This window comes from Scyliorhinus torazame, chromosome 3 (assembly GCF_047496885.1).
Source record: "Scyliorhinus torazame isolate Kashiwa2021f chromosome 3, sScyTor2.1, whole genome shotgun sequence".
Lineage (NCBI taxonomy): Eukaryota > Metazoa > Chordata > Chondrichthyes > Carcharhiniformes > Scyliorhinidae > Scyliorhinus > Scyliorhinus torazame.
In genome coordinates this window covers 315,347,007-315,372,035 of record NC_092709.1, presented here as the reverse complement: position 1 = coordinate 315,372,035, position 25,029 = coordinate 315,347,007, and the positions used below count along the sequence as shown (strand labels likewise).

Sequence of the window (25,029 nt, the reverse complement as noted above, 5' to 3'; positions counted from 1 at the left end):
GTCAATCTGCAAAATTAAATCTCATCAGAATCAACACCACTGAAAGAAGAAAAGCAGTCAGAAAAATAAGCCTTACTTCAAAGGATGAGCAAGTGGTCGTTTCTTTTCTTGACTGTATCGAAGAATGTTCAGGTTTCTGAAGTCCAGAAAAGACAGGCTCTGCACACGGCGATGGACCTGCCTCTCGAAGGGGTGTCAGAAAGTTAGTCCCCGGCTGAGGTTTGTCCTCAACCACTAACGTTCTTCCATTATCAGTCGCCCAAGTTGAGAAAACATGATTAAAACTATTCCAACTGTTGCCGAACCCAAACAAAGGCTTTGGTTTTTGAGGAGCCGCAACCTTCACGTTTCCAATACCTTCCTTTGTAAGTAGTCCATTTAGGTGGCAAGTTCTGGATTCTAGGAACTGGCTCACTTTCACATTATTGTGTCTTGTGAATGATCCTGCATCTGAAGGCGGCGATTGCTCATAACTGCATTGGTCCTCACTTTGCTCAGTCACTCCAGAGTTGCGTTCTTTCCTCTCGGTCAACGTAATGCACTTTTTTCTCTTTACTCCACCGTCATTGTGGCCATCGGCAGACTTTCTTTTTGTACAGCATGCTTTTACGGATTTATCTGCACACAACGATTCTGAAGTTAAAGCAGGGAGTTGGAATTGCAATCTATTGCATACCATTGCTGCAGTATAATGCAAAGAGTGCAACCTTTATCAGCAACGATGTATGCCCAATCAAGGCCAGTGGGCACTTTATTTACTTCCCAACCCAGTTTACACCAGCTGTTTTCATTATAGGTGCGGTCATGAATTTATGTTGGAGATAAGAGTAACAGCAGAATGGGAGGATTTACAATGAAGACTGAGGTACGCACACCCTGCTCAATTATTCCTCAACTTCCAATGCTGCTTCCCCTGAAATCTACACTTGGTTTCGACTCCCTGCTCCCATTTTAACTGCTAGGTGTATAAACTCTGCAGCAGGTGACCTGAAAAAATGGTCACTCACCAACTCTTTTTGTGCCGGCAAGCTAGCTGCTCTTTAAGATAGGGTCCCGAGTATTCCAGGGTTTTGACCTCGTGACTGCGAAGGGGAGGTAGAGTTGGGTGTCATCAGCATACATGTGAAACCTAATGCTTCGCTTTCGGATGATGTCGCCGAGGGGCAGCACGCAGTTGAGAAATAGGAGGGCAGCAAGGGTAGATTGCGCCTAGAAGAAGCAACAATGTAGGAGAAGGATGAAGGACGATTCTCTGGCTGCTGTTAAGATAAATACGAATGGAACCTAGTGAGAGCAGTCCAATCCAGCTGGACAACAGTGGAGAGACAGCAGAGAATACAGTGGTCAACCGTGTAATGGGCTGCTGACAGGTTGAGAAGAACAAGGAATGATAGATTAAGTTTATCGGAATCACATAGAAGTTTACTTGTGACTTTTACAAGAGCCATTTGGTACTGAGGCAGGGGAGAAAACCCAACTGGAGGGATTCAAACATGAAGTTCCGAGAAACAGAAACATGGATTTGAGAGAGGACTACACGTTCAAGGATTTGAGGATAAAGCTAAAGTAGAGATGCGACAGGACAGTGGGGTCAAGCAGGTGTTATTTTAAGAACAGGATTTTCTTTTTTGCTGCGTAAGTGGCCAATTGCTTGGAGCCTGAAAAACTCAATGAAACTATCAGTCACTTAACAGTGATTAACATCTAAATTAACCTGGGACCTGCTCAGACCATTTTCTCCAAAGAGTCTCTGAGGGGTGGCCTACGAGAGACCGATCAGGTTAGCAAGTAGGCAAGAAACCACAGAGAGTCGTGAAGACAACCCAGTCCATCGCGCAAACCTGGTCTACACCTCCCGCTGCCTTGGGAAAGCAGGCAGCATAATCAAAGACCCCTCCCACTCAGGTTATTCTCTCTTCCCTCAGGCATGAGACACAAAAGTTTGAGAACAGGCACTAACAGATTGAAAAACAGCTTCTTCCCCACTGTTACCAGACTCCTGAATGACCCTCTAAAGGACTGAACTGATCTCTCCACGTATCTTCTCTATTGAGTAGTACTGCACTCCGTATGCTTCAACCAATGTCTATTGTGTGTTTATGTATGTCCTATGTTTTTCATGTATGGAATGATCTGCCGGGACTGGATGCAGAACAATACTTTTCACTGTATCTTAGTACACGTGACAATAAATCTAAATCTAAAGCTTGTGTCTATACCCCAACTCATCCATAAATACCAACATGAGAGATAGTTAGGGCACAAAAACAAAACAGTCAACTAGAAGTGCCAGCCACTCACCAAATTCCATTTCATCATTGGTCAGTGCCTCAATATCTTCATTATGAAGAAAAGCCATGTGTATCAAAGCAGGGTCAACTGTTTGCTTCTCCGGAAACTGCAACAGTTCAAAAAAAAAAATCCATGCTACTTAAATCCACCTTGGAAAGCTCACAAAAAAAAAAAATTGTCAAAGCAGATCGTCTACTGGAAGAGCAATAAATTAACAAAAGATTTAAATTCACAATGTCGCCCAGTCTTGGAGGTTAGGGGCTTAGGAATCAGACAGCATTCTTTAAAACACAACCAAACACAAGGTAGGTTATACAAATTAAGTACAGATTCATGAAGCAATACAATTGGAAGGGTTAGCTTCGACACCAATGGGCAGCTATCAAGTTTAGCATTGAGTTTAGCTTATGAAGGAATTTTTGCAACTTTCCCCAAAGATATTCCTTAACCTCAATATTTTAATCTCTCAACAATAAAACCCTGTTTATGATTATAAAGAATCTAAATAAAATTATCCAATTAATCACTCTGGGCTGCAGGGTACAAGTAATATCCAATGTGTCACTACTAAAGAGAGCAATATACTTGAACAGATACTAAAGCTCATCTTCACTCAAGGACTTAAAGTTGTTTTTATTTGAAACCCCACCATTTATGAACAAAAAGTGACAGATTAGAAGAGTACATGTTTGATCGTGAGACTCCATAAATTTGTGCAGAAAGAAAATTCTACAGTGGGCCAGGGAGAAGCGTAGCTGCGACTGGGTGGAAAATAACGTCCGGTTTATCAGGGCATCGGAGCCGAGTTGGCAAAACGGCAGGCAGGTTACAACAAGGCCAAGGCGGTGCTGTACCGGGGGCAGATCAGGTTTGGGGTGCTCTACCCGGCGAAATTATGGGTGACGTTCGGAGGCTGAGAGTATTATTTTGAGACACCAGAAGCGGCCGAAGACTTCATGAAGGACTATATACTGGGGGAGAACTGAGTGAACAATACTTGGGAACCGGCGTGCTGGCACTGTGTAATGGTCAGGAGCATGTTTGAAGTGGGTGTAGGGATTGGGGGATTTTTGCCGTTTTTTTTTTGGGGGGGGGGGGTCTGTTCAATGTTGAGATTGTAAGGAGTTGTAGGGGTTAAAAGTTTATGTTGGGATGGATGTTCCCGTCCCCCCTCCTGTTTCATGGGACTGTTTGTGTTTAACATCTGTTTGTTTGCTTTTGGAGAAGGCTACCTGGAGTTCAGGGGAAGTCCTTGTTTGGGTGGGGGAGGGTAAGGCCAGCAGGAGGCCTTCTTCTTTGAGCTGAGTGGGGGATGGGGGGGGGGATTCATTAGGATGTGCCTTTGGGCAGGGGCAACCTCGCTACCAGGTTATGCTGGTGAACGGAAGTGAGGTGGTGGGGGCGAAGGCCAAGAGGGGTGGCCAGGGGGAGGGGGGAAAGGGGAAGGGGGGGGGGGAAAGAAGGGGAAGGGGAAAAGCCGGGGGTTTCTGCAACGCGGCAGGTGGTGAGAGATGACATGGTCAAGGGTGAAGAAAGTGGCCACCTGGGGTGGGCTAGATACTGAGTGGAATTAAAAGGGCAGGAGTTAAGTGGGGAAGATGATGGACGGTAGAGGCGATTGGAGGCGTAAGCCTCCGGTAAGGTTGGTACCGTGGAACGTCCGGGGACTGAATGGCCCGGTTAAAAGGTCGCGGGTGTTCGCGCACCTCAGGAGCTTGAAAGCGGGGGTTGTCTTTTTGCAGGAGACACACCTCCGTGTGAAGGACCAGGTTAGATCAAGGAAGGGGTGGGTCGGGCAGGTTTTTCACTCGGGGTTTGATTTGAAATCGAGGGGTATGGCGATTTTAATGAGCAGAAAAATGGGAATCGTGAGTGCGAAGGAGGTGAGGGATCCAGGTGGGAGATGTGTGATTGTGAGTGGGGTATTGGAAGGGGCACCGGTAGTGTTGGTAAATGTGTATTCCCCAAATTGGGATGATGTGGGTTTTATGAGGGGTTGCTGGTAGCAATCCCGGTTTTGGCCACTCACCAGTTGATCATGGGAGGAGATTTTAACTGTGTCCTGGAGCCGAGGGTGGATAGATCGAGCCCCAGGTTGATGGGTAGGGTACAAATGGCAAGGGAGCTGGGGGGGGTTTATAGAGAGGATAGGTATGGTGGATCCATGACACTTTCAGAACCCAGGGGGAAGGGAGTATTCCTTCTTTTCACAATTCCATAAGGTGTATTCGAGGATTGATTACTTTGTAGTGAGTCGGGAGATTTTGGTTGGGGTGGAGGGTGCAGAGTATGCGGGGATAGTTATCTCGGACCATGCACCCCACTGGCTGGATATTCGGTTCAGTACGGGACGAGAGCTGAGGCCAGGGTGGAGGTTTGACTCGGGGCTGTTGGCGGATGGGGGTTTTTGCGATAAGGTGCGGTTGCCGATTAGGGATTATGTGGCGTTCAATCAGAATGGGGAGGTGTCGGCGGGCATTTTTTGGGAAGAACTGAAGGCAGTGGTCCGGGGAGAAATCTCATTTACGGTTCGTGCGAAGAAGGAAAGGAGGGTGGAACATGACCGTCTGGTGAGCGAGATAGTGGAGGATGAAAAGGGAATATTCGAGGGTGCCCACCGTGGAGGAATTGGCGAGGAGGAAAAGGTTGCAGGGACAATTTGACAGGCTGACAACGGAGAGGGCGGTAGGGCAACTGTGTAGGGCAAGAGGGGTGCAATACGAGTATGGGGAGAAGGCGAGCCACATGCTGGCGCACCAGCTGCGGAGGCAGGCTGCGTCCAGGGAAATACTGAAGATCTGGACTGGGGATGTGGTGTCAGAGCCAGGGAAGATAAATGAGGCATTTAGAGAGTTTTTAACTAGGGACTTTATGAGGCAGACCCAGGAGGAGGAGGACATGGGATGGTTTCTGGACGAGCTGGAATTTCCCCAGGTGGAGGAAGCAAAGAGGCAGGTGTTGGAGGAGCCCGTGGGGCTGAGGGAGGTGCTGGATAGTATCAGGGGTATGAAGTCGGAGAAGGCCCCTGGGCCGGATGGGTACCCGGCAGAATTTTACAAGGAATTTGCGGCGGACCTGGTACCACATCTGTTGGGGGCGTTTAATGAAGCACTGGAGAAGGGGGAGTTGCCGGAGACGATGAAGCGGGCAGTAATCACACTAATCCCAAAAAAAGGGAAGGATCCGGTGGAATGTGGGCCGTATAGACCCATATCACTATTGAACACGGATGTGAAAGTATTGGCTAAGTTGTTGACGGGGAGGATGGAGGATTGTGTCCCGGGGGTGGTTGCAGAAGATCAAACAGGCTTCATGAAGGGCAGGCAGCTCGTGAGTAATACAAGACGGCTGTTGAATGTGGTGATGAATCCGTCGGTGGCTCTGGTACCGGAGGTGGTGGTGTCCATGGACGGGGAGGAAGTATTTGATCAGGTGGAGTGTCGATACTTGTTCGAAGTTTTGAGAAGGTTTGGGCCAAGATTTGTGGCATGGGTGCGGTTGCTGTATGTGGCGCCAAGAGCGAGGGTGAGGACGAATGATATGAGCTCACAAAGCTTTGACTTACACAGGGGTACGAGGCAGGGGTGCCCGCTGTCACCGCTGCTGTTTGCGCTGGCCATAGAGCCATTGGCGATGGCTCTCAGGGGGTCGGCAGAGTGGCAGGGGATAATGAGGGGACAGAGGGAGCATCGGGTGGTCCCTCTACGCCGATGACCTCTTTCTGTATGTTTCGGATCCGTTGGAGAGTATGGGAAGGATTATGGGCCTGTTGAGGAGGTTTGGACAGTTCTCGGGGTACAAGCTGAATGGAGGGAAAAGCAAGCTATTCCCAGTGAATGAGCTGACACAGCGGGCTAATTTAGGGGGGGATGCCATTTACGGTAGCGAGGGATAGGTTTAGGTACTTGGGGATTCAGGTAGCGAGGGAATGGACGGGGCTCCATAAGTGGAACTTAACGAAGCTGGTGGAAGAGGCCAGGGAGGATCTTAAGAGGTGGGATACACTGCACTTAACGTTGGCGGGGAGGGTCCAAGCAGTGAAAATGAATATTCTGCCGAGGTTCTTGTTTATTTTTCAGGCTCTCCCGATCTTTATACCAAAGGTCTTTTTTTGGAAAGTGGACACAATCATCTCTGACTTTGTATGGGTAGGAAAGGTGCTGAGGGTGGGGAGGACTCTGCCACAGAGGCAGAGGCAGCAGGAGGGGTTGGCGTTGCCAAACTTGCTTCATTATTATTGGGCAGCCAATGTGGACAATGTGCGGCGGTGGTGGGAAGGAGAACGGGTAGAGTGGGTTAGGATGGAGGAGGAATCTTGTAAGGGGCCTAGTTTGAGGGCTATGGTGACGGCAGCATTGCCAATGGCTCCGAGTAGGTATTCAGTGAGCCCGGTGGAGGGCTGTCGGTGCTTACGCCGCTGTGCGAGAATCATGGATTTGAGTCAGGGGGATGGATAGTGTGTACAGGAGGTGAAGGGAAGTGGGGCTGGACAAGGTGAGGGATTTGTATTTGGAGGAAGGGTTCGCTAGTCTGGAGGAGCTAAGGGAGAGGGTAGAGCTGCCGAGGGGGAGTGAGTTCAGGCATCTACAGGTTATGGACTTTGCACGAAAGGTATGGAGGGGGTTCGGGGGTGTGGACGGGGGCCAGCGAATCATGCGCACATGTTTTGGGGTAGTGAAAAATTGGGAAGATTCTGGGCAGGAGTGTTCGCGGTCTTAGCCAGGATAGTGGAGGAGGGAGTGGACCCGGACCCTTTGGTGGCGATATTTGGGGTTTCAGAGAAGCCGGAGCTCATGGAGAGGAGGAAGGCCGATGTCTTGGCCTTCGCCTCTCTGATTGCACGCCGACGAATTTTGCTGGAGCGGCGGTTGGCATCGCCACCGGGGGTAGCAGCATGGTTGGGTGACCTGTATGAGTTCCTGCGGTTAGAGAAGATAAAGTATGGGTTAAGGGGCTCAGAAGGGGAGTTTGAGAAAAGGTGGGAGATGTTTGAGGTGCTGTTCGTCGCAGGGGGGTGGGGGGGTGTAAAAGGAGGAAAGTCTGTACAAACTGGATAGTTGATTGTTGGGAAGGATGTTTCCCGGGATGTTTATTTGCTGTAACCTACTTTGATACAAGTTTGAATAAAACGGGTTTTAAAAAAAAAAAAGAGTACATGTTTAACTGCTGTCAAAATACTTTCTTTACCTGTTTGCTTTTAATCTGCATTAATCGAGTTGTAGAATCCTGATGAGTCACTGTGGCTGGGCACCAATGTGTAGCAGATTTCAAGTCAAAAACCTTAACTTTATAGCCAGCCAGATTGCTATTACCTGATAAACAGAGGAACATAGATTGAAAGTGAGCACTATGGTTGCCAATTATTCATAGAGGTTCAGAGTACCATTTTGTAGAGACACTAATTAGATCAAATTTACTTAATTATTGAAAACAATTAGCTCATTCCCATTTCAAAAGTTGAAAGTGTGGACCGTCTGATCAAGACTATTTTTACACCATTAGTATCCGAATAGTTTAATACCAAGTACGTCAGTCACAAATCTAGTCAACGTGCAGGTGAACTCGTGTCTGCCTCACTGAGCTCTTAAATGTGCCTAGGCCAATCTCTTCAAAGGCAGACTAAGACTTTGGAGATAAAAAGTTGGATATGAATCGTTAAAACTGTTCAGGGGAGGCAATGGCATAGTGGTATTATCGCTGGGCTAGTAATCCAGAGACCCAGGGTAATGCTCTGGGGACCCAAGTTCAAATCCCACTAGGGTGGTGGTGGAATTTGAATGCAATAAAAATCTGGAAATAAAAGTCTTATGATGGCCATGAAGCCATTGTGAAGCCCATCTGGTTCACTAATGTCCTTTAGGGAACAAAATCTGTCGCCCTTACCTGGTCTGGCCTACATGTGACTCCAGACCCACAGCAATGTGGTTGACTCTTACAATGCCCTCAAGGATGAGCAATAAAGGCTGGCCGAGCCAGCGACCCCCACATCCCATGAACGAAGAAAGAAAAAAAAAAAAATTGGTAGCATGTGTACGTACAGTCCAACAGTTGCATTGAAATTAATTACATTCAATGCAACTCGACTCAACATAATAGAAAATACTTGACTTACAGAATAACAATTGCATTCAGCCCAGAGTATAAGCACCTCTCCCTGCAGACTTTTCCCTCTGTCAGCTTAACTCCAGTATCCAGTTGCGGTCAAACTGACTATCTGCCCACCAAAAAACAGATTCCGCCCACCAAGATTGTCAATGATTCCCCAGTGAGTTTAGATGGAGAGAGTTGTCACAGGAACACAGTGGGAACCATTAGTAATAATAATAATCTTTGTCACAAGTAGGCTTACATTAACACTGCAATGAAGTTACTGTGAAAATCCCCTAGTCGCCACACACCGGCACCTGTTTGGGAAGACTGAGAATTCAGAATGTCCAAATTACCCAATTTCGGGACCTGTGGGAGGAAACCGGAACACCCGGAGGAAACCCTCGCAGACACAGGAAGAACGTGCAGACTCCGCACAGACAGTAACCCAAGCCGGGAATCGAACCTGGGACCCTGGCACTGTGAAGCAACAGTGCTAACCACTGTGCTACCATGCCACCCTCAAATTATCTTTTATTGACTCCAGCATACCATTTCAGGTGCCCATCTTACATTGTAATCTATTATTCCAAATGCATCGCCCTGTGAATTTAATCCTTTGAGAACTAAACAGAGGGTGGCACAGTGGCACAGTGGTTAGCACTGCTGCCTCATGGCACCGAGGACCCGGGTTCTATCCCGGCCCCGGGGCACTGTCCGTGTGGAGTTGACACATTCTCCCCATGTCTGCATTGGTCTCACCCCCACAATCCAAAGATGTGCAGGGTAGGTGGATTGACCACGCTAAATTGACTCTTAATAATAATTGGGTACTCTAAAATCTATTTTTTAAATTAAGCTTAGAGCAAGTGGCATGTTGAACACAACGTTAGAATCATAGAAGAATGCATAAAGTGCAGGAGACCATTCGGCCCACTGAGTCTGCACCGACCCCGCATAAGCCCAATCCCCTGCCCTATCCCTGTAACCTCACCCAACCTTTGGACACAGAGGGGCAATTTAACATGGCCTATCCACCTGAGCTGCGCCAAGGATTCCTCCACCTTGCCCCATATAACCAGAAATCATGACATTTGGAAACAGAGGGGACTAGCCACTTTGATTGTTTTTTGAGTTTCACTCCACAACTGGGGCAGGTCTGAATGATGGTTACCACCCAAACACCACCGTACCCATGTCAAGTGCCCTGCTGTGCATTTTGTGTTTCTTGTTTCAGATCTCTCACTATGAAGATTTTAGTTCAGACGCCAGTTAGGATTTCTGCAGGTTCACGGACACCCAATGTGCCAAGAGCAATCATTGTCATTTCCACTTCAAAGAAAACTTTACTTGCAATGAACACAGAGGAAAACCAATGACAATACAAACAGGTCTTCAAAGTTACTAACAAGTAAAGATTCATAATTCTTTGGAAAAAAGTAGGATATTTACCATATAGGAGAAGTTCTTGTGTTGATTTTTTAATGAACCAGTCCTTAATCTTGGCACAAATCTCCTCATTGTCCTGGAGGTGTTTTGCCCAGCAATCCTTATTCATCTATTGAACAATGTAATATATATTTTTTTTAAGATTACTCTACAAAAGTTAAACTTTACACACTTCAATTTTGATTTACAAACTTCAACATTTAAGCAAAGTGTTTTACTGAAAAGGCAGGGAAAGAACACAGAAATAGGCAGTCAGTCACTGAATGGCCTTAGCACAATCACAATTTTAGGTCTTGGTTGTATAGAAGATATTGCAATGGGATTGATTTCAGAAGGCAATATTACAATTGGGCACTATTCATTCTGAAAATCAATAAATAATTTTGTTTCTTAAAAGTACAGGCCAAAGTACATAATGAGAAGTGGTTGTTTTACAAAGTCACAAGGCATTTTTATATTTTATGTTCAGACTCATGCTGCCACCGTTTTGTACCTTAATCATCACCTTCACAGTAGGGCTGCAACACAGCTGTGACTTATCTCATCCCAAGATGATGTCCACACACATAAGCTGGTCAGGATCAAGTGAGGGAAAACCACCTCATATGTTTTGCTCTGTAACCCACCTGTGGTACAGCACATGACTGCAGAACTACCTAGCAGCACCTTACAAATCTGCAGGACTCTACACTGGAGCCCACCGTTTTTACCCCAGGTTGGGTGTGCAAATATGGGAGAAATCCCAGGTCCAAACCTTTAAAAATGCTGTTGTCCAGTGGGCGAGACGGTTTAGAAAGGAAACTAGCCCCCCAGGAAATGCCTTTAGATATATCATAGAATCATAGAATTTACAGTGCAGAAGGAGGCCATTCGGCCCATCGAGTCTGCACCGGCTCTTGGAAAGAGCACCCTACCCAAGGTCTACACCTCCACCCTATCCCCATAACCCAGTAACCCCACCCAACACTAAGGGCAATTTTGGACACTATGGGCAATTTAGCATGGCCAATCCACCTAACCCGCACATCTTTGGACTGTGGGAGGAAACCGGAGCACCCGGAGGAAACCCACGCACACACGGGGAGGATGTGTAGACTCCGCACAGACAGTGACCCAAGCCGGAATCGAACCTGGGACCCTGGAGCTGTGAAGCATTTGTGCTATCCACAATGCTACCGTGCTGCCCAAATATATGCAGGTGAGGGCTTTTGTGCGGCGACAGGTGAGGGAATTCCCGTTGCTCCCGGCAGAAGAAGTTCAAGATAGGGTGATCTCGGGTGTATGGGCCGGGGAGGGCAAGGTGTCGGAAATACACCAGGAGTTGAAAGAAGAGGGGGAAGCCCTGGTAGAAGAGTTGAAGGATAAACGGGACGAGGAGCTGGGGGAGGAGATCGAGGAAGGTCTGTGGGCTGATGCCCTAGGTAGGGTTAATTCTTCCTCCTCGTGTGCCAGGCTCAGCCTGATACAATTTAAGGTGGTCCACAGAGCGCACTTGACGGGGGCGAGGTTGAGTAGGTTCTTTGGGGTAGAGGACAGATGTGGAAGGTGCTCAGAGAGCCCGCTGAACCATGTCCATATGTTTTGGTCATGCCCGGCACTGGAGGGGTTCTGGAGAGGAGTGGCGGGAGCATAATCTCAGGTGGTGAAAGTCCGGGTCAAGCCAAGCTGGGGGCTAGCAATATTTGGAGTAGTGGACGAACCGGGAGTGCAGGAGGCGAAAGAGGCCGGCATTCTGGCCTTTGCGTCCCTAGAAGCCCGGCGAAGGATCTTGCTAATGTGGAAGGAGGCGAAGCCCCCCAGCCTGGAGGCCTGGATAAATGATATGGCTGGGTTCATAAAGTTGGGGAGGATTAAGTTCGCCTTGAGAGGGTCTGCGCAGGGGTTCTACAGGCGGTGGCAACCGTTCCTAGACTATCTCGCGGAACGTTAGAGGAAGGTCGGTCAGCAGCAGCAGCAACCTTGGGGGCGGGCGGGGGGGGGGGGGGGGGGGGGGGGGAGACACTGCCTGGGAGGGTGGATGAGATGAGCAAGAGATAACATGAAGAGTTGGGGAAACTGGCACGTACGGGCGAGGGCCAGTGTACAAAGCTGTGTAAATATATCATTTTGCCATGTATATATCTTGCTCTGCGCGATTTCTCGTTTTCTTTTGTTACGGGGGGGGGGGGGGGGGTATTGTTTGTAAGGGAGAAAAATTGTGTTAAAAAACTTTAATAAATATATATTTTTTTAAAATAGAAAGGAAACTAGCATAGGAGTCAGAGCACGTGATTTGGAAAGGAGGCTGCTGGGTGCAAAGGCAGGCTGGGCAGTTGGCCTGCCCCGGGGCTTCCAACACGGTGTTCGAAAATAGGAAAAAAACACATCCCTGCAACCCTCAACTCTCGTGCCCCATCCATGCCACCTCATAGCTTTATGTTCCTCCATGGCAAGCTATGTTCCCCATGGCCAGTTACAGCCCCTTTGTGCCAACTCATGCTGTTTTTCCCCCACCCCCCACCCCTTATATCTACCAGGTGAACCACAGGCATCAAGGCAAGGGCAGACCTCAGGATCCAGGAGTATCTATTTCAGACTTCACTATATTGAAAAACACCTCATCATAAAAGCTGATTTACATTTGCATTCATTCAACTAAATATGACAACTAACATTTCATTTAAGTGCACAATCCCTTATAACAATGAACACTGGAATTCATAGTCCCACTTTGAAGAGTCTATAGCCACTTGTCAATCAAACTGTGAAACCCTACTGTGATAATGGAGATTGTAAAATCAAACATACGCACCAATCCAGTCACGTAAATCCTCAAGCTTATGTCAACCCGACATTTAGTTCTCATTTTAAGAAGTTTATTCCATGTCATTTATGTTGTGGCAATAGCTGTAAGCTACAGATCACCATCATAACCTCTAAACACAGAGGCCAAGAGGCAGGAATAACAGAAACTGCAGTTTCCATTAGCTCAGTGTAATGAATGGAAATGCTCCAAATAGTTACAGCAGTTAATGTCGTGTGTGTGGGGGGGGGGGGGGGGGGGGGGGGGGGTGGCCGATGCAAGCGGTCTTTCTAAAAGGATTTTGAGTTCTAATAAATTGGCATGTCATTTCTCTGACACTTTAGATATATGTTAACCCATTTATCTCTAAAACACAATGGTCCTTTATGAAATCAGTAGTGTCCATAAGACATAGGAGCGGAAGTAAGGCCATTCGGCCCATCGAGTCCACTCCACCATTCAATCATGGCTGATTTCAACTCCATTTACCCTCTCTCTCTCCATAGCCCTTAATTCCTCGAGAAATCAAGAATTTATCAACTTCTGTCTTAAAGACACTCAACGTCCCGGCCTCCACCGCCCTCTGTGGCAATGAATTCCACAGACCCACCACTCTCTGGCTGAAGAAATTTCTCCTCATCTCTGTTCTAAAGTGACTCCCTTTTATTCTAAGGCTGTGCCCCCGGGTCCTCGTCTCCCCTGCTAATGGAAACAACTTCCCTACGTCCACCCTATCTAAGCCATTCATTATCTTGTAAGTTTCTATTAGATCTCCCCTCAACCTCCTAAACTCCAATGAATATAATCCCAGGATCCTCAGACGTTCATCGTATGTTAGGCCTACCATTCCTGGGATCATCCATGTGAATCTCCGCTGGACCCGCTCCAGTGCCAGTATGTCCTTCCTGAGGTGTGGGGCCCAAAATTGCTCACAGTATTCTAAATGGAGCCTAACTAATGCTTTAAAAAGCTTCAGAAGTACATTCCTGCTTTTATATTCCAAGCCTCTTGAGATAAATGACAACATTGCATTTGCTTTCTTAATTACGGACTCAACCTGCAAGTTTACCTTTAGAGAATCCTGGACTAGGACTCCCAAGTCCCTTTGCACTTCAGCATTATGAATTTTGTCACCGTTTAGAAAATAGTCCATGCCTTTATTCTTTTTTCCAAAGTGCAAGACCTCGCACTTGCCCACGTTGAATTTCATCAACCATTTCTTGGACCACTCTCCTAAACTGTCTAAATCTTTCTGCAGCCTCCCCACCTCCTCCATACTACCTGCCCCTCCACCTATCTATCTTTGTATCATCGGCAAACTTAGCCAGAATGCCCCCAGTCCCGTCATCTAGATCGTTAATATATAAAGAGAGCAGCTATCCTATCCCTATCCAGTGATCCCTAGAATCCTATCCCTTCTAGTTTGGCCTCCCAGCACAATTTCAAATGATCCTATCTGGTGTCAGTTGGTTTTGTTAAATCAAAAATGCATTCCCTCCCATCCCTCTCCGCATAGAAAGGCACAAAACAATAAATCTTTACAAAGGCCTACCTAAAACATTGACAAGCTAAATCAAAGCCCAAAATGGTGTATTGGCAGAAATTGGAACGTCAATGCAGAATATAGTCTTGGATCAAGTTGCAAGAATGGCAGGTGTGGTACTGGAGCAATCCTCTGAAGTTGAACAAGTGACGTATTACTGAGTTTCAATCTCCAGTCATCTCATTTCATGGAACAGTCAGCTTGGGTGTGGCAGAAACTCATGGATTCGAGCCCCAGACCACGTCCACATGCATGTTGGAGCGCAAAGCGCTACATTATTGCGGGACATTTAAAGTGAGTTCTGGTAACAGTTTGTTAAATAGGCAGCATGGTCAAATGAAATAAAGGACCTTCTTCATCCAAAGTTAGTGTGAAATTGGTTACCTTTAACGGCTGAAGAGGGATTTCATCTTGCAGAAACATTCGGTACTTGTCCGTGAGAAATTCCACAGGAGTCACCGATCCAAAACCAACTTTGTCCATTAAGCATTTAAAAGTCTGAAACACAATCAACACAACTTAAAAACTATTTTCAGTCGGAGACATGAAAGACTTAAAAATGTATTTAAGCTACTAACTTTTTTCGAGGCAGAGATGAAGATGATTGATGAGGGTAGGGCAGTGGATGTTGTCTATATAGGACTTCAGTAAGGCCTTTGACAAGGTGCCTCATGGCAGACTGATACAGACGGTGAAGTCACACCGTGATCATAGGTGAGCTGGCAAGATGGATACAGAACTGGCTGGGTCATAGAAGGCAGAGGATAGCAATCAAAGGGTGCTTTTCTAAATGGTTGTGACTAGTGGTGTTCCTCAGGGATCAGTGCTGGGACCTTTGCGGATATATATATACACACACATGTGATTTGGGGGAAAATGTAACTGATTTGATTCGCAAGTTGGCGGACAACACAGAGGTTGGTGGAATTGCAGATAGCGATGAGGACCGTCAGAGGATACAGCAAGATATAGATCGGTTGGAGACTCAGGTGGAGGGATGGCAGATGGAGTTTAATCTGGACAAATGTGAAGTAATGCATTTTGGAATGTCGTACAGATGGGAAATATACTGTAAATGACAGAACCCTTAAGCGTATTGATAGGCAGAGGGATCTGGGTGTACAGATACACAGGTCACTGAAAGTGGCAACACAGGTGGAGAAGGTAGTCAAGAAGGCGTACAGCATGCTTGCCTTCATCGGCCGGGGCATTGAATTTAAAATTTGGCAAGCCATGTTGCAGCTGTATAGAACCTTAGTTAGGCCGCACTTGGAATAGTGTTAGATTCTGGTCGCCATACTACCAGAAGGATGTGGAGGCTTTGGACAGGGTACAGAAAACATTTACCAGGATGTTGCCTGGTATGGAGGGCATTAGCTATGAGGAGACGTCGGAAAACATGGTTTGTTCTCACTGGAACGATGGAAATTGAGGGGTGACCGGATAGAAGTCTACAAGATTATGAGGGGCATGTACAGAGGGGATAGCCAGAAGCTTTTTCCCCAGGGTGGAAGAGTCAATTACTTGAGGGCATAGGTTTTTAAAAAAAAATTCTTATTCTCCTTTTTCACATTTTCTCCTGAATTTACACCCACCAACAATAAACAATAATCAGCAACAGATATGTCAATCCCCATATCGATAACAACGATCCCATCCTCCCACCAAACATCAGCCCACATGTTTGCATAAACAAATGACAAAGATGAATCAGGGATTACCCATAGTCACCCTTAATATACACAGCCCCCCCCCCCTCCCCCCAACCCTCCCATCCACCCCCCCCAACTAATGTTCGATGTTATCCAGTTGTTGAAAGTGCATTATGAATAATGCCCATGACTTGTAGAACCCCTCCGTCCTTCCCCTCAGTTCAAACTTAACCTTCTCAAGGGTCAAGTATTCCAACAGGTCCCCCCGCCACGCCAGGGCACAGGGTGGAGAGGCTGCTCTCCATCCCAGCAGGATCCGCCTTCGGGCGATCAACGAGGCGAAGGCTACGATATCTGCCTCCGCACCCGTTTCCTCCTGGGGACGCGTGTCCACTTTCACGTGCACCACCTTGGAAATTACCTTAAATACCTTCTTCCAGTACTCCTCTAGCTTTGGACAGGACCAAAACATATGAACGTGATTTGCGCCCCCCCCCCACCCCCCGCAATGCTCACACACATCTTCTACTCCTCCAAATAATCGGCTCATCCTCGCCCTCGTGAGGCTCTGTATACCACCTTCAGCTGTATCAGCCCCAACCTCGCACGAGATGGAGGCATTTACTCTCCGGAGCACCTCACACCAGACCCCGTCCTCTATAACCTCTCCCAGCTCTTCCTCCCACTTTGCTTTGATCCCTTCCAGTGATGCCTTATTCTCTTCCAAAATAGCTCCGTACACCGCTGACACTGCCCCTTCTCCAGTCCCCTTGTCGTCAGCACCTCCTCCAGCAATGTGGAGGCCAGTTCCTCCGGGAAGCTCTGTATTTCCTTTCTGGCAAAATCTCAAACCTGCATGTATCTAAACATTTCTCCCTGCTCCAGCCCATACTTTGCTTCCAGCTCCCTCAATCCTGAAAACCAACCCCTAAGAAACAAATCTTTGAGCGTCTTAATCCCCTTCCCTTCCCATTTCCGAAAACTTCCATCCACTTCCCTGGCTCAAATCTGTGGTTTCCCCGAATCGGCATTTCCCTTGACCCTAAACCCAACCCGAAGTGTTGGCGAAACTGCCTCCAGATTTTCAATGAAGCTATTATTACCTGATCCCCGAGTATTTCCCCGGAGCTATCGGGAGCGGCGCTGTTGATAGTGCTTTCAGTCCTGACCCCCTGCACAAACTCACCTCCATTCTGACCCACTGGAATCAACCCCTCTGACCCAGCTCCGCACTTTCTCCACATTCGCCGCCCAGTAGTAGTACATCAGGTTCGGGAGACCCAAACCCCCTGCCTGCCTTCCCCTCTGTAGCAGCACCTGTCTCACTCTGGCCACCTTCCCACCCCACATGAACGAGGTAATCCTTCCCTCAATCTCCCTGAAAAAAGACTTTGGCAGGAAAATCGGTAGGCATTGAAAAATAAACAGAAATCGCGGCAATACATTCATTTTAATCGCCTGTACCCGACCTGCCAGTGACAGAGGAAGGCCATCCCACCTTGCCAGATCGGCTTGCACTCTCCCCCACCAAACTAGTGATGATGTACCTGCAAAGCCTCCCCCACTCCCGGGCAACCTGCACCCCCAGATATCTAAAGTGAGTCCCTGCCCCCGGCCGAGACACCACAAAGTACTCACTCTTGTCACGATTTAGTTTGTACCCCGAGAAAGACCCAAACAATATTCCCCCTACCGACGCACTCAGCTCCGACACATACAGCAGCAAGTCGTCGGCATATAAGGACACCCTGTGCTCTATCCCCCCCCCGCACTATTCCTTTCCATACTCCCGAACTTCTCAATGCGATGGCCAACAGCTCAATCGCAAGTGCAAACAGCAGGGGGGGACATAGGACATCCCGGTCTCATCCCACGGTGGAGAGAAAAGTATCTCGAACTGATATTATTTGTGCGGACACTCGCCTTCGGCTCCTTAGCTTTACCCAGTTCACAAATCTTGGTCCAATCCCAAACCGCTCCAGAACTGCCATCAAGTACCCCCATTCTACCCGGTCAAACGCCTTCTCGGCATCCAATGCCACAACCACCTGTTTCCTTCCCCTCTGCCGGTGCCATAACGGCGTTCAAAACCCTCCTAATGTTCGAAAAAAGCTGCCTCCCTCTCACGAACCCCGCCTGATCCTCACCTATCACCTTCGGAAGGCACTCCTCCAGCCTACCCGTCAGTACCTTCGCCAATACCTTTGCATCCACATTCAGAAGTGATATGGGCCTATACGACCCACACTCCGTCGGATCCTTATCTTTTTTTAGTAACAGGGAAATAGATGCCTGCCCCAAGGTTTGTGGCAACATCCCCTTCTCTATCGCCTCTTCAAACATCCCCACCATCAGGGGTGCCAACTTATCCTTGAATTTTTTATAATATTCCACCGGAAAACCATCCGGCCCTGCCACCTTTCCTGACTACATACTCCCAATCGCATCCTTTATCTCCTGCTCCACTATTGCTCCTTCTAATGTAGCCCTGTCCCCCTCCCCTAGCCTCGGGTACTCCAACCCGTTTAGATATTCCTGCAACTCACGGTCTCCCACTGCATCTCACAGGTGGCTCGGACCTGCACAACCTCTCATAAAACTCCTCAAAAACCTTGTTAATCCTCTCCGGAGCCACCATCAACCTCCCTGCCCTATCCCTCACCTGAAGAATTTCCCTTGCTGCTGCTTCCCTCCAGAGCTGACCTGCTAACATACTGCCTTATCTCCATGTTCATAAACTGTGATGCTCGATCAATAACTCCTGAGACGAGATTGGAGACAATTGAAGGTTTTATTGCACTAAATGTTTCCCCCAGCAGCGCAGGTACAGAATGCAGCTGCTGGGGAGACACAGGCTCTTATACTCCTCCGCCTTACTGGGCGGAACCAGCAGGCAGGCTTCACCAATGAAAACAGCAGTCTCAGGTACCTCCCACACCAATGGTCTTACAGCATTATTCAGGGTACCGTAATACCCCTAATACCGACTACCACAAACTGCACCCCTTGCTCGTCTCAGTTGCCGCACGGCCTTCCTGGTGGACAGTCGGTCGAAGCTCGCCTGTAGTTTCTAGTTGCTTCCTCTTTTCCAGCTTTGCTGGGTCCCCATCTTCTGCATAACTCCTATCTACCTCCAACATCTCATCTATTACTCTCTGCTGCTCCAACCTCTCCTCTTTGTCCACCCTGGCCTTAAACGAAATTACCTGACCCCTCACCACCGTCTTTAGAGCCTCCCAGACGACTGCCTTCGACACCCTCACCTGTCCAGCTGAAACCTACATATTCCTTAATCACCTTTCCAATTTTCTCACAGAACACTTGGTTCCCCAAAAGCCCCACATCCAGTTTCCACCTCGGCCTCTGCGCTACCCCCGTCTCCAGTACCATATCCACCCAATGCGGAGCATGATCTGACACTGCAATTGCCGAGTATTCGACCCCTTGACCACAGCCAACAAAGCCTTTCCCACCACAAAAAAGTCGATCCGCGAGTATACCTTATGGACCGCTGAGAAAAACGAATATTCCCGTTCCCTTGGGTGCAGGAACCTCCAAGGGTCCGCCCCTCCCATTTCCACCATTAGCCAGCCAGCGCCTTCGCCCCCCCCTGATGGGACCAGCGAGCGCGGCCGTGATTTGTCCAACCTGGGCTCCTGCACCAAGTTCCAATTCCCCCCCCCCACAATCAGCTTGTGTGTGTCCAAGTCGGGAATGGCCCCAAACACCTTCTTCGCGAATCCCACATCGTCCTAATTGGGACCGTATACACTTAACAGCACCACTAACCTCCCCTCCAGCACCCCTGTCACAATCACATATTTAACCCCCTGATCTGCCACCACCTTCTCCATTTGGAAGCGTATCCTTTTGCTGACCAACACCGCTACCCCTCGAGCCCTTCCATCAAATCCAGAGTGAAACACTTGGCTAACCCAGCCCTTTTTAAGTCTCACCTGGTCCTTCCCCCTCAAGTGAGTCTCCTGCAGCATTGCTACATCGGCTTTCAAACTTTTAAGATGTGAAAGTACCCTTGACCTCCTGACCGGACCTCCTAGCCCTCTCACGTTCCACGTGACTATTCTTACTGGGGGCCTCTCACCCCCCCCCCACCTTTCTTATCCACCATCACCATACCACCGAGCCCTGCCCCATAAGCCTGACCCGCCCCTGTCCATTGTTAACATCGAACCCCTTCCCCCCCCCCCTCCCAAGAACCCCCCCCCTTACATTTCCCCCTGAAAAACCATCTCCCAGCATCAATCCCTCCTCCCCCCCGCCCCCCCCCCCCCCTCCCCCTCGCTCGCCTCATAGGCCCATTGAAGCCTGCTATCCAGGCTCCAACGTCCGCAGCCCTCCTCTCACCTCACCTCCATTCACTAGCGGACTTCACGAGCTCCCCCCGCCAAGAGATATCGTCCCCTTCCACCCAGTCCCAGAGAAAGAAAAAAAAACAAAACCAACAATCCAACCCATACAATTCACTAACATAAGATTTAACCGTCGCAACACAGAATGCCAATCAACCCACCATTAACTTGAATTCTGTAACAATGCAAAGAGAAGTAAATTACAATACACATCAGTAAAAAGAAAGTGGTGGCATTTATACATTTTCCAGCAGCTCAAACACAGTCCACAGTCTCTCTTCCAGTTCCGCTCCTCACGTCTGTCCCAAGCCTTCTGCCCTCACGAACGCCTCCGCTGTCTCAAAATAAAAGTCTTTGGCGTTATACACCAAATCGCACCCCCTTCTTGTACAATGCCGCCTTCACTCGCCCAGACGCCGCTCGTCTTTTTGCCAACTCCACCGTCAAGTCCTGGTTGATCTGAACCGCAGTACCATCCCACAGCACCTCACGCTTCTGCTTTGTCCAGCTTAATACTTTCTCCATCACGCAAAACATATGGAAGCAGATAATTACTGCTCTTCGCGGCTCGTTCACTTTGGGCTTCGGCCTTGATGACCGATGAGCTCGGTCCAGTTCGTACCGGGAGGGGTCCTCACCCTCCACTATCAGGTCCGCCAACTTCTTAGCGAAGTATTGCGTTGGCCTTGGGCCCTCTGTCCCTTCGGGCAAGCCCACAATTCTCAAATTGTGCCGCCTTGGGCGGTTCTCCAAGTCTTCCAGCTTTGCTCGGAGTCCTCTGTTGGCCTCCACCACCCTCCGCAGCTCGTCCCCCATCGAGGTGACCTGGTCGCTGTGTCGTGACACGGCCTCCTCCATTCTCGCCCTGCTCTCTCACCTCGGCCGACGTCTTTGCCACCGCCACCCTCACCGGGGCGATTGCCTCCTCCACCAATGACTTCAATGCGATCACCGTCTCCTTCCTCAAGGCCTCCATGTACCTCGCGAACTGCTTTTCCAGCTCCACCACCATCACCTCGGTCATCTTCTCCACTGTAAGTAGTGCGGCCCCGCCTTGCGGTTCGGCTTCCGCCATCTTGTCAGCACTTTTGCTCGTCTTCTCATTCAGCGGCGAACCCTCATTTCCTCCTTTCATCGACGCTGCTCTTCGCATCCTTTAGCGGCTTATTGTTTTTTCTTTCTTTCTCTCCCCTTCCGCCCTTCAGCAATCTGAATTATTATTTTTTTTGAAAACAATTTTTCTTCCTTCACACACAGAAAAAAAGGGGGAAAAGGGGAGAAAAAAAACTTTCACCAAACTTCTTTAAACCTTCTTTCTCTTCTCCTCTACATTCCTCCAGAGCTCCCCTGGAACTGGACTTCAGCCTTCTCACTTCGTCCTAGGTGGGAGCCATCCGGTGTGGGGCATCCCACCTACATCGCGCCCTGGCCTCGGGCCTGCTGCCTTGGCCTCCTTTTAGCTCCGCCCCCACCGCTCCGAACTCCACGCCGTGCCGGGCCTAGCACCTCAGCCCCCGCCGCCCGCGCGGGGTTCTTCGCCGGTGTTTAAACTGGCCCCGCTATCTGCCCGTGACGGCCTCAAAGGCTGACGATAGTCGGGGTTGGGTGATGACTCGGGGAAATCCCCGAAATCGTGGCCACCGGCAGGAGCTCTTCTTGCTGCAGCCGCCCTGCTTGCCTACGCCACCGGAAGTCCTCACAAGGTGCAAGGTTTAAAGGAGGTGTACGAGGCAAGGTTTTTTTCTTTAACGTAGAGGGTTGTGGGAGCCTGGAACTCGCTGCCGGGGAGATAGTGGAAGCAGATACGATAGTGACTTTTCAGGGACGTCTTGATAAATACATGAATAAGGTGGGAATATAGGGATATGGTCCCTGGAAGGGTAGAGGGTTTTAGTTCAGACGGGTAGCATGGTTGGTGCAGACTTGGAGGGCCGAAGGGCCTGCCCGAGACCATGCAGACGCTGCGACAACGAATGAACGGACATCGTGCGACAATCACCAGGCAGGAATGTTCCCTTCCAGTCAGGGAACACTTCAGCAGTCAAGGGCATTCAGCCTCTGGTCTCCGGGTAAGCGTTCTCCAAGGCGGCCTTCAGGACGCGAGACAACGCAGAATCGCCGAGCAGAAGCTTATAGCCAAGTTCCGCACACATGAGTGTGGCCTCAACCGGGACCTGGGATTCATGTCGCATTACATTCATCCCCCACCATCTGGCCTGCAAAATCCTACCAACTGTCCTGGCTTGACACAATTCACACCTCTTTAACCTGGGGTTACCCCATCTCTGGACCTGTAAAGATTTAATCACCTGCTAATGTTCACATTCCAAGCATTGTCTGGCGTCTTTGAATCCGTCTATATATATGTTTCTGGAGCATACCTCTTCATTCACCTGAGGAAGGAGCAGCGCTCCGAAAGCTAGTGACATCGAAACAAACCTGTTGGACTTTAACCTGGTGTTGTAAAACTTCTTACTGTGCTCACCCCAGTCCAACGCCGGCATCTCCACATCGTAATTTTCTTTGTTCCACATAGGAATGGCTGCTGCATTAATTTGGGTGAGAGACAGTGCTCCATTTCTCATTATGGAATTGAAACTAGAATATTGGCTCTTGACTGGTGTAACAATCTCGTGGTTCCATTGAAACTGATATCGTAATTAATAGCCCATGAAATAAAAGGGACAGTCACCGCGTGGATACAGAGTTGGCAGAGTGACAAGACAGTGCAATGGTGAACAGCTGTTTTTCATACTGGAGCAAAGTATATAATAGGGTTCATGGGGTCAATATTAGAACCACTAATATGGTTCCTTGATCGATATTGATGACCTTGTCAGGGTGTACAACACAAAAGGGGAAGTATTGGGAGCTGTGGGGGAGAGAGTGATAGGCTTCAAAAGGCTGGTGGAATGGACCAATACGTGCCAGATAAAATTTAATTTTGTCAGGAAGAACGAGGAGGGACAGTATAAAATTCTAAAAGGGGATGCAGGTACAGGACAAATCACTGACGTTGCAATGGCAGATTGAGATTGGATTGAAAAGCATATGCATGGGATGCTGCTGGGGATAAGAGAGGACAAAAGCAGGGAAGTTATGGTGAAGCTTTCTAAGCAATGGTTTAGCCTCAACTGGAATATTGTGTCCAAATCTGTAAAGCACAATTTAGCAAGAATGCGAAAGCAACAGAGAGTGCAGGTAAGACTCAGGAGAATGTTCCCACAAATGAGAAAACTGCAGTCACAAACACAGACTGGAAAAGCTGGGGACGAAAGGGTCGAGAGGAGATTTGATAGAGGTTTTCAAAATCATGAGAGACCTTGACATGGTAGATGGGCAGAATGATCACGAACCAGAAGACACGGATCTAAAATGATTGGCAGGAGGAGGAGGAAAAACGTTTTCCGCACAAGTGGTTAGGATGTGGAATACTCTATCTGGGATTGTGGGGGAAGCAGGTTCAATTGTGGGCGTGATCTACCGGCCACATTGCCCTTGGGCCCATTGAATCTGCTCAATGCATGAAAGACACCGGACCTGCCTACTTAATTTGCCAGCACTTAGCCTTGAATGTTATGACATGCCAAGTGCTCGTCCAGGGACTTTTTAAAAGATGTGAGACAATCCCCTCTACCACCCAGGTAGAAGTTGAACGGTGTTGGGCAATTAAACAACTCACTGGAGGAGAAGACTCCTCAACTATCCCCATCCTCAAAAATGGAGGAGCCCAGCAAATCAGTGCAAAAGACAAGTTTGAAACATTTGCAATAATCTGTAGTCAGAAGTGCCAAGTGGACGATCCATCTCGGCCTCCTCCAGTGGTTACCAGCATCACAGATGCCAGTCTCCAGCCAATTAGATTCACCCAAAGTAATATCAAGAAACAGCTGAAGGCACTGGATATTGCAACGGTCCTGACAATATTTCAGCAATAGTACTAAAGACCAGCGCTCTAGAACTTTTTGCAATCATAGCCAAGCTGTTCCAGTACAGCAGCAACACTGGCATCTACCTGACAACATGGAAAATTGCGCAGGTATGCCGTGTACACAAGAAACAGGAAAAGCCCAACTTGGCCAATTGCCACCCTATCAGTCTACTCTAATCATCAGTAATCTGACGGAATGCATCATCAAGCAGCACTTTCTTAGCAATAACCAGTTCACTGATGCTCACCAGGGCCACTCAGTTCCTGAACTCATTACAGCCTTGGTTCAAACATAGACAAAAGGTCTGTACTCAGAGGTGAGCTGAGTGTGACTGCCCTGGATATCAAGGCAGCATTTAATCGAGTATGGTATCTATCAAGGAACCCTAGCAAAACTGGAGTCAATAAGAATCGGGGAGGAAACTCTCCACTTACTGGAGTCATACCTATCACAAAGGAAGTTCGTTGTGATTATCAGAGAATTTACAGTGCAGAAGGAGGCCATTCAGCCCATCGAGTCTGCACCGGCTCTTTCCAAGAGCACCCTACCCAAGGCCGCTGGAGTTGGACGGGGCACATCGGGTGCTGGCGAAGAAGCCCCAGGCAAATGAGCCGCCAAGGGCGATGGTGGTGAGGTTCCACCGGTTCACAGACAGAGAGCCGGCAGGGCGTGGTTGGGGGGGGGGGGGGGGGGGGGGTGAGAGCCCCTCCAATCCGGCTGATAACGTGGAATGTGAGGGGCCTGAATGGGCCGGTGAAGAGGGCTCGAGTGTTCGCGCACTTAAAGGGACTGAAGGCGGACGTGGCCATGCTCCAAGAGACACACCTGAAGGTGGCGGACCAGGTCAGGCTAAGAAAGGGATGGGTAGGACAGGTGTTCCACTCGGGACTGGACGCGAAGAATAGATGGGCCAAGAAGGAGC

The 25,029-nt window shown here is 48.7% G+C and overlaps 1 protein-coding gene across 1 annotated transcript in view; it reads right to left on the bottom strand.

Moving 5' to 3' along the window:
* Positions 1–25,029, bottom strand: part of LOC140409249 (lysine-specific demethylase 3A-like) — a 119,390-nt gene that overhangs the window by 74,194 nt on the left and 20,167 nt on the right. Inside the window, exons 3-7 of the mRNA XM_072497581.1 lie at positions 14,538–14,651; positions 9,832–9,937; positions 7,480–7,604; positions 2,302–2,398; positions 77–618 (exon numbers count right to left, since the gene is read on the bottom strand). Of these exons, the coding sequence (XP_072353682.1) occupies positions 77–618; positions 2,302–2,398; positions 7,480–7,604; positions 9,832–9,937; positions 14,538–14,651 (984 nt within the window). The remainder of the gene's footprint in view (positions 1–76; positions 619–2,301; positions 2,399–7,479; positions 7,605–9,831; positions 9,938–14,537; positions 14,652–25,029) is intronic.